Raw genomic sequence first — 16354 nt, forward strand, 5'->3', positions numbered from 1 at the left:
TCACTGTGAGCAAGTGCCAGGTGAGGTGAGGTTTTTCCTCCCTAGAATTTGGGAGAAGACTTTCTACTCCTGATTTTGGAGTATTGAACCACTTATTGAGATTCTTTTACCCAGTAAGTTCCTTTCACACAAACATTCGTTGTTGCAGTAGTACATCATAGGTCCTGAAGAAAGCCGATGAAGGCTGAAACATGTCGACCGAATAAGATTCATGGTGAATAGCAATTCCTTGCATGCTATTGTTCACTCTGCTTTTAACCATACCACCTTGATGGTCAGACCCAATAAAGTTTTTTCATGACATCAAGGTAGGTATTTTTAGAACACCTGGATTATGAATTTTGTTTCTTTTCCTTTTTTCACATTTTTATGAGCACTGCAACTTAACCCTTTTCAGTCTGCATCTCTGTTGGTTGAGGGTCAACGTAATGGTCCAAGTTATGCTAGCCTTGGGTTGTTCCTAAGGAAGGGCACTCTGGACACTACTTTTGTCAACCATACTACCCAGATGACGATATTCCGCTACTGAGCGGGCTGATGGGGATTTTCTCAAGCACTCTTGGGGCTTTTTTCCTGGTTCTTTTCTCTTCTCCTGCTATCACACGTCAATTTGGATTGTGATGACCTGTACATTAACCTGTTGGTTTTGTTTTACAGAGTGAGTACTATTTAGGCTCCTGTGTACAGACTTTTGGTACCTTTCTTGTTGTTAATTGCTTAGTTGGGGGACAAGGTACCTAAAGAGTCTTTAAATACTTCTCCCCTCAGGCCCTCCCCTACCTAGCTTGATTTGTTTTGAGATAATTACATATACAAATGAGATATAAACATCATTTCATTTTTCTTAGTTTATCAAAATACCAAGAGCATATAACTCTGATTTACAGATAAGAAACATTGTCCACATAACTTGTCTCTTTATATCGGTTAGAAGGCCCACTATCTTAGGAAACCCACTACCATATCATTACCTTATTTAAAGACCACCTCAAACAAACAAAACCAACGGACATTAATTCATGCTGAGATAGGTGCGTGAAACAATGAGGGAACAAATAAAGGCAAAAAGGATGTGTGCCATTATACAAGGTTTCCATTATTTGTCAGTATATTGTGCATTAGGGCTTCGTTTCATTCTCAGCTCTGTCTCAGTCTGACACACAGGGTTAGAAACTAAAGGTACCCCTTTCTAGAAGAAATGCTGGTGAGCGAGAGAATAAGGATGAAAGGTGTATGGATGCCATCCAATGTCACAGGGACGTACATATCCTGCCGGTCCTGTAGGTGGTAGTACACCTATTTAGCAGTGGGATAGCATCAGGTGCCTGCTTATTTGTCTATGCCTGTTGCGTTTTGCCTCATTTTATGTATGTATGTGTTTATGCACTCAGTATTTGAAAATAACAAACCTAGCCATAGGTGAGTGAAGCACTGTAGAATGTCAAAGAACATAAAGTCAATGAGCCATAGGAGAGGTAGCTGGTTTGTGGACTATCAATGCATTGTGATGTAGTGTTCTTTGAAAAGGTGTGTCTTAAACTCTTTCCTGAATTGGATCAGTGTTGGGGCAGGGTCCTGATGGGTTCAAAGATGTTGTTGCAGATCCTGGTGCATATATGGAAAAGGACTCCGGCCATGTTTTTACTTTTTTACACTTCTTAGTCTGCAGTCTGATTGGTTGCTGGCTGTAAGTGCAACAAGACTCCCAGAGATAGGGAACTCATCTCTGAGATAGTCAGGGGTGCTGGTCATTATGTCTTTGTAAATGTTGCAGCTGTTTTTTAAGCTGGTGAAGGAATTCTAGGGAAGCCAAGAAAGTCCCATCAGGACTCTTTAGCAGTACACATCTAACTGCACATGGATGAGACTCCTAGAGGGCACAACTAATACTACAAGCCATCCCAGAGTCATCTACAACCCTTTTCAATGCCAGGTGTCCCTCAAGAACATTTCCGTTATCTAATTCAAGGGTTCGAGCACTGGACCTTAAAGTTGAAACTTACTCTATTAACTCTATGCTGTTCCCAAGGTGACAATTTAAGGTTGATGGCTGGCATTTCAACACAGGAAAATATTACATTACAGCTTACTATATTCTTGCTCTATCTGCATTAGGAAACACATGCGTACTGCTGCAATGTCGAAGCTCATTCCCATTATTAATTGGTAGCCACATTTAAGGTAATTGGATTTTTAAGGGTGGTAATCAGATAGGTTTCCGAAGGTTGAGTGACAAAGTTAGTGTAACAACATCCTATTTATTTCTGTGTGTATTAGGTAAAGCTGTCTGCTTTTAAAATAAGAATGAATTCATAAGAAGCTGCCTGCCTTTAGTTATTTTATTCTGTCAGACTTCCCTCGGTCTCCTGTCTTTGCCTTGGAGATCATGTTCACAATCATCATAGAAGAACAGAGCACTAAGTGGGCCTGCTTCACTATTGTCTTCAAATGTCTTAAAAATTTACCTATGGTTGTTAGAAATGGGGCATCTAGTGGGCAGTGCATTGCACCCTGTCCAAATTGGGACCCTCACTCTAGTCAGGGTAAGGGAGTCACACAGCTAAGATAACCCCTGCTCACCCTCTTGGTAGCTTGGCACGAGCAGCTAGGCCTATCAGAGAAGCAATGTGTAAAGTATTTGTACATACACACACAGTAACACAGTCAAAACATTACAAAATGAGTCCACACCAGTTTAGAAAAATAACCAATATTTATTTGAGCAAAACAAGACAAAAATACAACATTCACAAATAAAGATATCCATTTTAGAAAGATTACTGTGAAAATATAGCTTCTGGAAAACAATAGTTCCAACCAGGGCTATCCCGACATTGTGACAGGATCTAATCAACAGGTTGGCGCTGACAGAGAGAAGCGAGGGCCAGCTACGGAGTCACAGGAACCCTCAGTAACAGTACCTTGACAACGATGAAAACAAAGATGTTTCATGGCAACGGGAAGTTGAGGTGTCGCTGGTGCCAGCACAGCGTTGGTTTCTTACTGCGAACAGGGGAGGTGATGCGGCATTGGACGCGAGTCGTTGGTTCCTTACAACAGTGCGGTGGTGAGGAGTTTGGTGGGTCACCTACATCAGTTATTGACTCCGCACTGATGCAGTTGAGACACTGTTGTCGACAGGCGTCAGGGCTGCCATGTAAGTCAAGGGGGTGCACTGTGTTCTTCATGAGCGGTGCCCTCGGAACCGGTGCAGGCAGCAGTATGGCGTCAGTGCAAAGTACTGTCGTTGGAGAGGTTAGGACTGTGGTGTAAGTTGAGGTTGTGTGTCGTGCTTCTCAAGAGCGGTGCCCTCAGTTCCAGTTCAGGCAGCAGCCTCGATGGCGAAGTCAGTGTCTATAAATTGCTGTCATTGTTAACACCAGGGCTGCGGTGTAAGTCGGGCGGTGCACTGTCATCTTCACAAGCAGTGCCCTTGGCTCCGGCAGGCAGTCGTCACTGACGGCATAGATCTTGCTTTTCTTGATTTGCAACACCAGCCACAAGATTCCAAGTGCCCAGGAACTGGATTGGGCACCACTTGGCAATCAGGACTCCCAGCAGAGAAGTCTAGGTGCTGTTAGCAAGATGCAGGTGAAGTCTTTGATGGCCCTGAGAGTTCTTAACAGGAAGCAAGCATGCACAAGCCCCTGGAGAACCTTGGAAACAGGATTCAGAAAGCAAAGTCCAGCCCTTTCCCTCCCAGGACAGAAGCAATAAGCAGCAGGCCAGCAGAATAAAGCAACGTGCAGAGTGTCAGCTTCTTCCTAGCAGAATGTCCCCAGTCGTAAGTGTTCTGATTGAAAGTGTCAGAGGTCCAATACTTTTTAAGTTAGCAACCTTCAAAGGAATGTCTTGGTAGTGCACAAGACCCTGTCTTTCCCTGACACCTGGCGTCAGACACACTACAGGGGGGTGGAGACACATTTGTGTGAGGGCAGGCATAGTAGCCGTATTCAGGTGTCAGTGACAACCCCTCTCCCACTTTACCTCAGGAATGCCTACCAGCCTGGTGATGGCCCATTAGGATATGCAAGGCACACCACAGCTCCCTTTGTGTGATGGTCTAGACAGGGTCTCCAACCTTTTCCGTAATGACAGCTACTTATGTTCAAGGAAGCTCATTGAGAGTTCCTAATATTATTAACATTGTAATAGTGGCCATCATATGTAAAGGTTTCTAGCAGTTTACTACTAGCGATCACCTCAGTGCATCAGGCATGGTTGCCAGCAGTAATGTAAAAAAGGCTTTGTCAGTATGAATTGCCTCTAAATGGGTAAGCCATAGCTGCAATGCCTCTACTACCAAGGTAATACCATATGCAAAACGTCTCCTAAATGCCACATGATTTATCACTCAAATGTCAGCTATCAATATATTTTGTAAATTCAGCCATTTCCTTAAAATATCAGTTCATGAGTTCTGAAAATAAACACAGTTTCACCTTAAATACACACTCTCAATAAATTATTTCAGCCAAGCAATAGCTTCCAAGTTAGTAGGGTTAGCTATAGTAAGGATAGCTACTTCCAGGTAGCTGGAGAGCTGCCAGTAGCTCACAAAATATGCGTTGGAGAAGAAAGGTCCCAGCTGTAATCCGAACCCAGACGTGGATTCCACAGACAGGCAGATGCACAAAATGGTTAAGTAAGAAAATGCCCATTTTCTTACAAGTACCATTTTCAAGCACACAATTTAAAAAACAACTTCACCAAAAGATGTGCTTTCAAATTGTGAGTTTAGAGACCCCAAACTCTAAATCTCTATCAGCTCCCAATGGGAAATTACACTTAAAAGATATTTCAAGGCAATCCCAATATTACCCTATGGGAGAGATAATCCTTGCAATAGTAAAAAAAACAAATTAGCTGTATTTCAGTATTAGGACATGAAAAAAAACACACAACTACATGTCCTACCTTTTAAATAGACTGCACACTGCCCATGGGGCGGCTTTGGACCTACCTTAGGGGTAACTTAAATGTAATAAAAGGGAAGGCATGGGCCTGGAAAGTGGGTGCACTTGCCAGGTCAAAATGGCAGTTTCAAACTGCACAGACATACACTGCAGTGACAGGTGTAAGACATATTTGCAGGGCAACTCCTGTGGGTGGTACAATCAGAGCTGCAGGCCCACTAGTAGCATTTGATGTACATGTACAGGCCCTGGGCACACCTAGTGCACTTTACCAGGGCATTACTAGTAAATCAAATATTCCGATCATGGATAAACCAATCACCAATACATTTTACACAGGGAGCACTTGCAGTCTAGTACTGGTCAGCAGTGATAAAGTGTTCAGAGTCCTAAAACCAGCTAAACGGAATGCAGCACACAGTCACAAACAAGAGGTAGAAGCAAAAAGAAGGGAAACCACAACAAAAGATGCCAGTTCTAACAAGGGAGGTAGGCTATCATGTACCGCCTACTGCCTTGCTAGAAGACCACTTTTCACGTAATATCAACACTACCTAGAGCATTCAGCCATGCCACTGCAGGCCCATATCAGTAGAATGGAGGCACTGTGACTCAAATCACACTCAGTACATATACGCTGTGAACACATCCCCTATCACTCAAAGAGGTAGAGGTGCATCTAACTCCATCTTGGTGCACTTACACTGGCAACCACTGGACGGCTTGCTCCAACACAAAACTCCTGTCAACATGCAAAAACATGAGCCATGGCATCCAGAAGCTTTTTGGAACAGGTTCTTACACCAATTGTGCATGTTTGGATGGCTGTTGTAGCTGTGTTTCAAATACATTAATTTTTCTTCTCTAGCTTGCAGGAAATGCAGATCTTCCTAAATATCAGATATATGTATATATTGAGTTAAAAATTGTCCCACTAACCATTGGTCCTCAAACTAAGGGGATTAAGGGCCATTTATTCCGGATTTTACTCCATACAAAGTTTCCTGTTGAATTCAAAATACTGTATTACCGCTAGCCATGCCTACACAGACATTTAATCAGCTTTAGAGCTAGTGTCATTTGCGGGTCGATAATGGCCCTAAAATAGAGAATTACCATAATAATCAGGTGTATAATTACTGTAGTAATTCCAAACTTCTAATGGCATTTTCAGAGGACAACTAAGAATACTACATTATGCCTAAATACTGAAATGATGATCGTGGCACTGGTGATATTTGGAGTGGGAATAACAATACAGTATTATTAAGCAAGTTGTAATGGAGCTCTTCATTCATATTGTATTTTTTAAATGTTATATTTAAGGGTAGAAGGTGTATATTCAATCGACATACATGTCAGCATTACCACCAAAGTGCAGTCATGGGCAAATACAAGGAGGGCATGATTGGAGCCATGACCCCATCAATTAGATCACCTGAGCCAACAACCTTTATACATCATCTTCCATATTGATCTTTGAATATATCAACTAATCAATATAATGTAGCAGGATGAAAAATAAACAACCCTGTAACAAACTCAAATACATCTTGCTCACACTCAGGGCCAGATGTAGGTAGCTAAATACTAGTCGGTAACGGCCGAAAATCGGTGAATTTCCCATTACCGACCGCTATTTAGCCCTTTCTAATGTAGGAGGCTGGTAATAAGGATTCGGTAATTTACCGATTCCTTATTTTAAGGAATCAGTAAAATACTGATTCCTTAAAATAAGGAATCGGTAAATTACAGATTCCTTAAAACATATGTAGGTAGCACTTAAGTGAGTGCATTTTTGCTTTAAGGATTCGTTATTTACCACCAACTACAAGTTGGTGGTAAATACCGATTACCTTTAAAAAAGCAATAATTTGCTTATTTCAAGGTGCCATATGGCAAACATACATGCCCTTAGGGCATGTATGTGCGCCACATGTGCACACATTCACGATTCAGGGGTGCAACAGGGTGTGAATGTGACACCATTCCACCCTTGAATATGCTCCCACTATTACTGATTCGGTAAATGCAGAATCGGTAATAGTGAATGGCTTCCCATTCATTCCTCTGGGCCTCAAGGCCCATAGGAATGAATGGGAATGTATTCCTTATTACCGAATCGGTAATAAGGCATATTACTGAATCGGTAAATTTTACCGATTTTTTACCTACATCATATTTACCGATTCCTAAATACCGAATCGGTAAAATTCGGTGTTTAGGAATCGGTAAAATAAAATTACCTACAACGGGCCCTAAGTTTTGTAACCCAGAATAATTTCTCCTGACATGTTCCATCCTAATAGTTATTCCAATGTCTAGGCACTGTATACCTATTAATCAGTGACTTCCAATTATATGTGGTGTGTTGAGTTTCTCCCAGAGTAAAAACCTATAATGTTTAGTCCTTATGTGTGTGGCATCAGCTCAAGGGGCCTCCACCTCTATTAAGTATCCCATATCAAGAATCATACTTCCTTGGCTCTACATCCCTGAGGATCTGACAATACTATAATTTCTGTGTATGACTACTTCAATATGTCCATCCACCAGTATTGAATCAGAGGCACTATCACTGCCTTCCAAGACAAAGTGATGCATCTCTTTGCTAAAGTTAAACACCAAGTCAATGAAGGAACATACATGTTTGGATGACTTTGTATGGGTCATCAAACCTGAAAGACAAGCTGTAGGGGGTTTCTGTATTAACCTCCCCGTCATCTCCATCAGACTCTTAATCGCTCCGTCCCAGTTTCTTTTTTAAAAAGGAAGTGTGTCACCTCTAAGCAGGTGGGTCTTCGGTGCCACCAGCTTTGTGAGAACGGAGATCTCACAGACAGCCCAACAATAACCAGATTGGTTTCCCCATACCAATCTGCTTCTACTCAGCACGTAGGGAGTGCAAAACAAAAGTGAGTAAAAACCATACTAAAACAACAATCAGTTTTAAAACACAATATCCCCCAGCTCTATGTGCAAAATGTGCTATCTGGGTAATGTAGTTTCTTTCAAAAGAAGTTTGTCACCTCTAAGCCTGCGTGTCCTCGATGCCACCAGCTTTTGAGGGCTCGGAGCCTCACAGACTCCGCCCACCAGTAATCCAATTGGTTCCCCTAACCCAATCTGCTTCAACTCAGCGTGTAGGGTGCACGATATAAAAGTGATTAAAAACCGTACTAAAACAGCCATCAGTTTTAAACAAACAATTCCCCCCATTCTATGTGAAAAATTAGCTATCTGTGCAATGTGGTTTCTTTAAAAAAAAAAATACCATCATAAGCTATTATAAACCAAAAGAGATTTCCTTAAAAAAATGGTAACTCCCAATGCCCATAGGGCACATTCGCAGAGAGAAACCTACAAAGTATACAAGAAAACCCCTCCTGCAAAACACATTACATTTGCAAAACTACACATACATTACACATAATCATAAAAATAAGTAACGTAACACAATATAACATAACATAACAATACATTACTAAAACAGTATACGAACACCCAAAACTACACAGTAGTCAGACACCTGACTACTGTTAGACTTGACAGCCTTAGGGGGGTGGCCTTTCCCGAACATTTTGTCTGCCTCCTTCTATTTAACTGTACTCTTTTTGCTGGTTTTAGGACTCTGAGCACTTTACTACTGTTAAACAGTGCTAAAGTACACATGCTGCCTCTCTTAAACATGTTATGATTGACTTGCACCACTTTGAAATACTACTTAATTTACCTGAAAGTAAGTCCCTTGTACAGTGGTATACCATATACCCAGGTCCTGTAAATATAATTCTACTTGTGGGCCTGCTGTACTGATTGTGCCACCCTCACAAGTGGGATTTCAAACTTGTCTCAGGCCGGCCATTGCAGGACCTGGGTGTGCAGTTTTCTGCTACTTCAACTCTGCATTTAAAATTACTTGTTAAGCCTTAAACTCCCCCTTTTTTTACATATAAGTCGTCACCCCTTAGGAAGGCCCTTGTCAAACTAAAGGGCAGAGTACTATGTAAGTAAACGGTATGTTTTACATGTCCTGGAAGTGACAAACAGTCAACTTCATTTTTAACTGCTGGGAGGCCTACTCCTCTCATGGGCTAACATGGGAATTCCTTAATACACTTTCAAGAGGTAAATCCTGGTGAGAGAGGAGTATCTTTTTAATGTTTCATATGTTTGGAATGTTCTTGATAAATCCTCTTTACTGGTGAAGTTGGATTTGGCATTACTGTTTTAGAAATGCCACTTTTAGAAAGTGGACATGTATCTGCTCTTAGCTCTTCTGTGCCATACAGCCTGTCTCTAATACATGTCTAGGTTGGGTGACAGCTACACCTTGTGCATTCCATCTAGACATCCATAAACACAGGAAGATGAGATTCATCTGCATTCTGATCACTCATCTGCATTCATCTGCATTCTGATGAGTCTACCTGGGCAGGGAGAAAAGGGAGGGGCTGACACTTACACTTCCCTAGGTAGTGTACTGTCCACACACAAAGCACTGATTTACCCCACAGAGTTAGCCTGGGTGACAGGTGTGGGCTGAAAGGGATTGCGTGCACTTCAGAGCCCAGTCTTCGATGTCACCCCCACTTCAAAGGCACTTTCGAGAATGAGTACTGGGTCCTTGACCCACACAAATCAGACCCTTTTGGATCTTGAACTGAGCCTCTGTCAGAAGGACTGCTGTGCTGCTCAAAAGACTCAACTGTACTGCTTTTCTGGTAGGACTGCTTTTCTGCTTGTTGCTCTGCTGCTCCCTGACTCTGCTGAAGGAGAGCTGGACATTGCCTTCACTCCAACTGATCTCCATGGGCTTGCTTGGTTGCTTCCTGTTTTCTTAGGTCTCAGGGACACAAAAGACTTCCTGCAATCCTGCTGATATGGCTGGACTCTGCCTCCTGTGAGACCTATCCTTGCCTGAAGCGACCCTCCAAGTTGTGGGCATCAGAAGTGGGTTCTGCAGCTGTTTTGCTACAAAATCAATGCATTCTTACCACTGCTTCGATCGGAATGGACGCAGTGCTGATACGGAGACAACCCTGCACAGCTCTACGAATATGCAGGATCTAAATGGGAGGTTTGATGACAATGCTGCAAATCCGAGGTCTGGACCGCGAGGTTCGGCTTTGGCATTTCGGCCCAACTGTGAGGTCAACAACAATGCAGTGCAAATCCGAGGTGCTGACATCAAGGCTAAAACCCATGCTGTAGATTGTCTGTTAGGCAATGAGCTGCAGGCATACTGCCTGGAGGGAGGTAGAGCTCAGGTCTCACGTGGAGATGATGGGATTACCTGAGTAGGTGTGCACAACCACACAAGCCATGGCTAGCCGAAAAGGGAGTCAAGGGAGCCTGGAACAATGGTCCAGACAGGTGCCAAGGAGAGGAGTAAGGGGCATTGGAAACTGGGCCCTAAAGTTCTTGCATTATAAGTTAATGGAGTCCCTGAGGAAGAATCCCCAGGAGTTCCCAGGAATCGACAAAAGTAATCGACCTAGTGTCAGATACCTTCTAAACAGGAGGAAGTACCCGCACAGCCTTACCGTTAACCCAGATGAAAATGTTTTTAATCATGAGGAAGAGGCCCACAAGCCCAACCGGGAAGACATTGCCACCCTAGGTGAACTTCCTGAGCTTGCCAGCTGACAGGTTGAGGGTGGGCCTACCAGGGAGGTATTCTGCCGCAAAGTGCAGAAAGAGTGTCCCACTTTTGAGGGTCTGAGGTGCCAGGCATCAGACCATACAGCAGGTGAAGTCATCGGGGATCACCTGAACTACTGGGAGAACAATCTCTTTTATAGCAAGCCTAAGGTTCCTGGTGCTGGGAAAGCCCGAGTGCAGGTGGTCCCTCAGAGTTACCAGTCCTTCCTACTGGATTTGGCTCATGGCATCCCCTTGGCAGGACATTTGGGGCAAGACAAGACCTTCACCAGACATGTCTCCCACTTCTATTGACCCCAAATGAAGACAGCCTCAGACATATTCTGCAGGAACTGTCCCATCTGTCCGGCCATTGGTAATTCAGGGAAAAAGCACAACGCTCCCCTGATCCCACTTCCCATAATCAGCACCCCCTTTGAAAGGTTGCCATCAATGTCATTGGACATTTGGACCCCTAGACACCCCTAGACAACAGGTTTGTCCTGGTCTTGGTGGACAATACCACCCGCTACCCACAGGTCATTCCTCTAATAACAGTGACTGCGCCCTTGGTGGCAAGAGCTCTGATGGGGATCTTTACCTGAGTTAGGTTCTCCAAGAAGGTAGTGTCAGACAGCGACACTAAATTCATGTCAGCATACATGAAGTGCATGTGGGAAGACTGGGAACCTACAAGTTTCCCACACCCTATCACCCCCAAAACCATGGTCTGGTTGAAAGATTCAACAACACCATGAAGAGCATGATTATGGCCCTTCCTGAGCCCATGAGGCGTACTTGGGACATCCTCTTTCCATGTCTTCTATGTACCTACTGGGCAATGCCACAGAAAGGAGTACGGTTCAGATCATTTGACCTCACTGTTAGGGGACCTCTAAGCATTGTTAAAAAGGGGTGAGAGCAAGCTCCCAGGAAGCCCCCCAGAAGGTGGTCAGCTACATGCTGGCCTACGGAACCACATGTATCTCTTCTGGAAGAAGGCTAAAATAATTCTTTAGTCCAGCAAAGAGGTGATGAAACTCTGGTATGACCAAACCGTCACACTAGTAGAGTTTTAGCCTGCCCAAAAGGTATGGGCCATGGAACCAATAGAGGCTAGAACTCTCCAGGACTGCAGGACTAGTCCAAATGATATCAAGGAGCGGAAGGCTTAGGCCACATAGCTGGTGGACCTCCAGACCCCTAGGAACCCCCTAAGGGTGCCCCATGTGGACAGGTTAAAGCCTCAATTCGAGAGGTCCGAAGAGAGCATTCTCCTAGTGACAAATGATGGAGTGGAAGAGGAGAAAAAACCTCTCTCTGATCTCCTCTCTGTACAGGATTCTGATGAGCCAGTGCAGGGTGTCACTCTCTCTGCCAACCTGACTCCAGAGTAGTGAGGTGACTGTTACCAGTTGCTGTGACAGTTTGCCCTACTGTTCTCACTCACCCCTTGGCTTACACATCTGTGCCTCTATGATGTTGACACAGGAGACAGTGTCTCTGTAAAGAACACATTTTATAGATTGCCAGACAGGGTGAGAGCCAGCATTAAAAAGGAAGTCTCCTAGATGTTAGCATAAGGTGTGATTTAGCCCTCTAACAGTCCCTGGTCCAGCCCTTTGGTATTGGTACCAAAGGCGACCCTGCCTGGGGCCAGACCAGAACTCTGGTTCTGCGTAGGCTACCGAGATCTCAATTCCATCACTAGGACCAACGCACACCCCATCCCCAGAGCTGATGAGCTCATTGATTGGCTGAGCACTGTCAAATTCCTCAGTACCTTTGATTTGACGTCAGGGTACTGGCAGATCGCCTTAACTGAGGGGGCCAAAGAAAGGACACCATCTCATTGATCCACAACTTGATGCCAGGGCTGTCTGCTTTGTTTCCACTCCATCTTGCTAGGCTGCTGATAATAACGAATGATGCAAACATCTTTCCACCGTACCTTTTCCTACCAGTGCTTTTGAAGCCTCTGTGAGTCCAGTGCTACTCACGTATGTACTTTCGAAAAAAGTCACATTGCAACCGAGCCTCTTGTGACACTCAACATCTCTATAAACTCCTTATCTTCTTTTGAACAATTGTAGCTCCATAGATACAACTCCATAATTCAAGGTCCTAAAATGTCATATTCGTTGAGTCATTGTTTCCTCCATGACTGTCATAAAGGCTTGCTCTTTAGTTCCAGAAGGTGACGCTCTGCTGCTTGGCAGCTATGGTTCTAGTTAATTTTCTGCATGCATTGGAGTGGATTGGTGTCCATAAAAATAATCAAACTGTTCATGTTTGATAGGCAGAGCAATTCATCATGCATGCAGTAAACATGTTGTTGAAGCTGACAAGTGAACCTGGCTTGTCAGTGAGGTGAGGCTGGAGGAAGACATTCCACCAAGAGAGCCACATGGTTATGCTACAAAGCCAGAAAAAACATTTGTCATAGCCCTTTTCCACACCATAGGTCCATGTCATTAAAATAAATGAATTCAAACTTTTAAGGTAAACACCATTTATTACATCTGGAGTGAACCAAGGCCTTTAGATTTTACTAACATTAAATAAAATATTTTTATGTATACGGTCGTTTCTGTAGCTAAGACTCTTAATCCATTTTTCTGTTGTTGTGCAATTCACATTTTCTTCTGCCAGTACGGCACATAGCATGAAGCAATGAGTCAGCTCACTTCAGCCATTTGGTAAACTCAGTGCCAGTGATGGGATTCTGCCCTTTCATAAGGAGCACAACGTAGACCTATTCAGTTCCACGGACACAAAAAGGATGCAAGCTTATTGAGATAAAAAACATTTTGCTTTTAGCCAATGTTTTTTAGACTGCTGATAGCCAAGCACCTCTTCCAATGATAAAGTTTTACAAAAACCATGACAAAACAAGCATTCACACATCTCAAAAGGGCCTGCAACCATAGCCAGATCGAAAATGATTTGCCAATGGATGTTTTGTTTTTGGGGGGGAGTTATTAATACCTCCAGCTTTCACCTTTATTGATCAAATGCACTTAGCCACTGTGAATAGTCACGTAATGTTAATTAAAGCAAGACACTATGCAGATGTGACTTTCTTCATGTTGACCAAGTTGTGTCTTTTGAAAACAAAAATAGCACACTTCAAAACTACTGACGTTGTTGCCAGTATCAATATCAAGATCCCTTTTCCACATAGTCTGGAAGTGATGGTTTTTGCATTATCTGCTAAGACATAGCTTGGCATTCTGGCCTCCACTTACCTAAATCAAAGCAGTACATCCCTGGTAAACATTCCTCAGCTTCAGGACTTCCACTTCCTCCAAATAGAAACATTTTTCTTTTCACAACACTGAAATTAATAAGTATATTTGATGGTGTCATATATTCTTAAGTCATAGTTTCCATGAAACATTTAAACCGTGAACATTTTGTTTTAATGTAAGATGCTGGCTAGTGCGAACAGAATTAACAAGCATAATAGAGGGACATAGTGAAATCTGAACTACAGAACATATGAGCTGAGCTGTAACCTTCCACTATGTGTCTTCTGACATGTGAAAGTGCACTATGTCTCTTTGGTATGAGAATTATTGCAATCTTTATGAAAATACACAATTATATGACTTTGTCATTTCCCCCTCATAGGTTCTCCTCGTCAAAGTCATTACAGTATGATGAGGCAGTCCTGTCTCCCAACAGGCACCCTAAAACATGAGTATTCTTGGGATTTTTAGTTTATAAAAGCCCCTCCTACCCACCTCCATGCCTGCTTGTTGTTCCTGTTGGTTAACAGGTAAGAAAATTGGGGGGTCTCTAGTTGGCACAAGTAGGTACTTCTGACAAATAGGGACCCTTGCCTTAAGTCAGGGTGAGGGAGATACACTCCTAAAATAACCCCTGCTCACCCCCTTGGTAGCGGGGCACGAGCAGACAGGCTTATCTCAGAGGCAGTGTGTGAAGCATTTTGAACACATACAATAATCCAGTGATAACACTAAAGATGGACACAACACAGGTTGTATATTAAAAATTAGTATTCTTAATATAGATTTATCACAAGACCACAAACGACAAAAATCCACAGTACTCTACTTAAAATGGTAGAATTAGCGTAGTTCTCTTTAGATCTTAAAATGCGACACTTTGAGTCAATGTACCTTAAGATGCGATACGCAGGGCAACAAAAGTGTTGCTGGAAAGGTGATGCAGTAGTCCCTTACACGCAAGGACGGTGATGCATTGGAGATCTGGTGCAAAGAAACAAAGATGGTGCTTTCTGCTAGATGCAACACGCTTCCCGATGAGGCGGAGGCGTCCGCTGTGACGTCGGTCCTCTTCTCCGGCGAGGCGAGATGCTTGACACGATGCGAGCCGCGACAGGCCCTGTGACCCGCTTCCCAGTGATGCGGCGGCATCTGCTGTGACGTCAATCCTCTCCCCTGGTGATGCGAGTTGCTTCCACAACGCTGCAAGCCGCGACAGGCCCTGCAACACTCTTCCCGGCAATGCGGTGGCGTCTGCTGCGATGTCGATCCTCTTCTCCGTCGATGAGCCGCAACAGGCCCCCTCCGACACGCTTCTTGGAGATGCGGCGGCGCCTGATGCGAGGTCGATCCTCTTCTCCTGCGACACGCTTCCCGGTGATGAGGCGGCATCTGCTGCGACGTCGATCCTCTTCTCCGGCGATGTGAGGCGCTTCATGCTGTGAAGCGGCAGTTCACCGACACGCTTCTTGATCTTGAGTAGCGCTCCCAGCTCCTTGCGACACACAAGTCCTCAAAAAGTCCAGCACAACTGCAGGCACTTCAAAAGAACTCTTGGGGAGCTGGTGGGTGAAGTCTGTTGTCCTTGAAACTTCAGCAGGAGGTAAGCTCTGTTCTCAAGCCCTTGGAGATCCTTACACAAGTTGATGAAAGTACACACAAAGTTCCTCCCTCCTTTCTTTGGCAGTCAGGCAACGACTGCAGGCCAATCCCCCAAGTAGCACTTCAGCTTAGGCATAGTCTCTTCTCAGTCTCTCTGGTTCCACTCCTCAGCAAAGGTTTCTTCTTGTTTGTCCCAAAAGTGATCTAATTATTTGGGGTTTGGGGCCCCTCTTTTATACCCAGTTTCTCTTTGTTCTCTGAAGGCAGAGAAGCCTGTGCCTAGTCCAAACCAGTTCTGGTCAGTCCTGGAGCACTCTGTTTACATGACTCCTTCTTTCCTTTCACAGTGCAGGGCAGAGACATCAGACGCACCACAGGAGGGGGAGCCAGCATATGGAGGGAAGGCACAGCCCTATTCAGGTCCCAGGTGCAACTCCTGCCTCCCATATAGATGCAGATCTCTCTATTTACCACTGGGCTGACTCATCCTGTCTCCTGGAATCCCCCAGCCCCTGTCACTCAAACTCCAGACAAGGAATACACAACCTAGCAGATACAGGCTTGGATAGTTAGACAAGAAAATACCTACTTTCTAAAAGAGGTTTTTCAAACACAGAATGTTAAAACCAACTTCACTAAAAGATGTAGTTCAGCCCTACTAAACTCGAATTTCTACCATGTTCGTGAGTCTGTTAGGATTATAAAATGTAATAATCTAACTGCTCGTTCTGGCCTATAGGGAATAGGTAGCCTTGCAATAGTGAAAAATGAAAATGGCTGTTATTCACTATTAGGACATGCCACACACATCAGGGCTTGCACTACCTCATACTTACAAAGCACCTTGCCCTTGGGCCTACCGTAGGGGTGTCTGATAGGAAGAAAAGGGAAGGTTTAGGGACTGGCAAGTGGATGCACGTGCTCAGTCAACATGGCAGTACC

General features: G+C 43.9%; 1 protein-coding gene across 1 annotated transcript in view; it reads right to left on the bottom strand.

The window, feature by feature from the left end:
- The window catches only part of LOC144819544 (uncharacterized), a 745296-nt gene that overhangs the window by 601801 nt on the left and 127141 nt on the right, over positions 1 to 16354 (bottom strand). The window contains exon 6 of the mRNA XM_078677385.1: positions 13808 to 13896. Coding sequence (XP_078533511.1) covers positions 13808 to 13896 — 89 coding nt within the window. The remainder of the gene's footprint in view (positions 1 to 13807; positions 13897 to 16354) is intronic.

The sequence above is a fragment of the Lissotriton helveticus genome, chromosome 2_1 (assembly GCF_964261635.1).
Source record: "Lissotriton helveticus chromosome 2_1, aLisHel1.1, whole genome shotgun sequence".
Classification (NCBI taxonomy): Eukaryota; Metazoa; Chordata; class Amphibia; order Caudata; family Salamandridae; genus Lissotriton; species Lissotriton helveticus.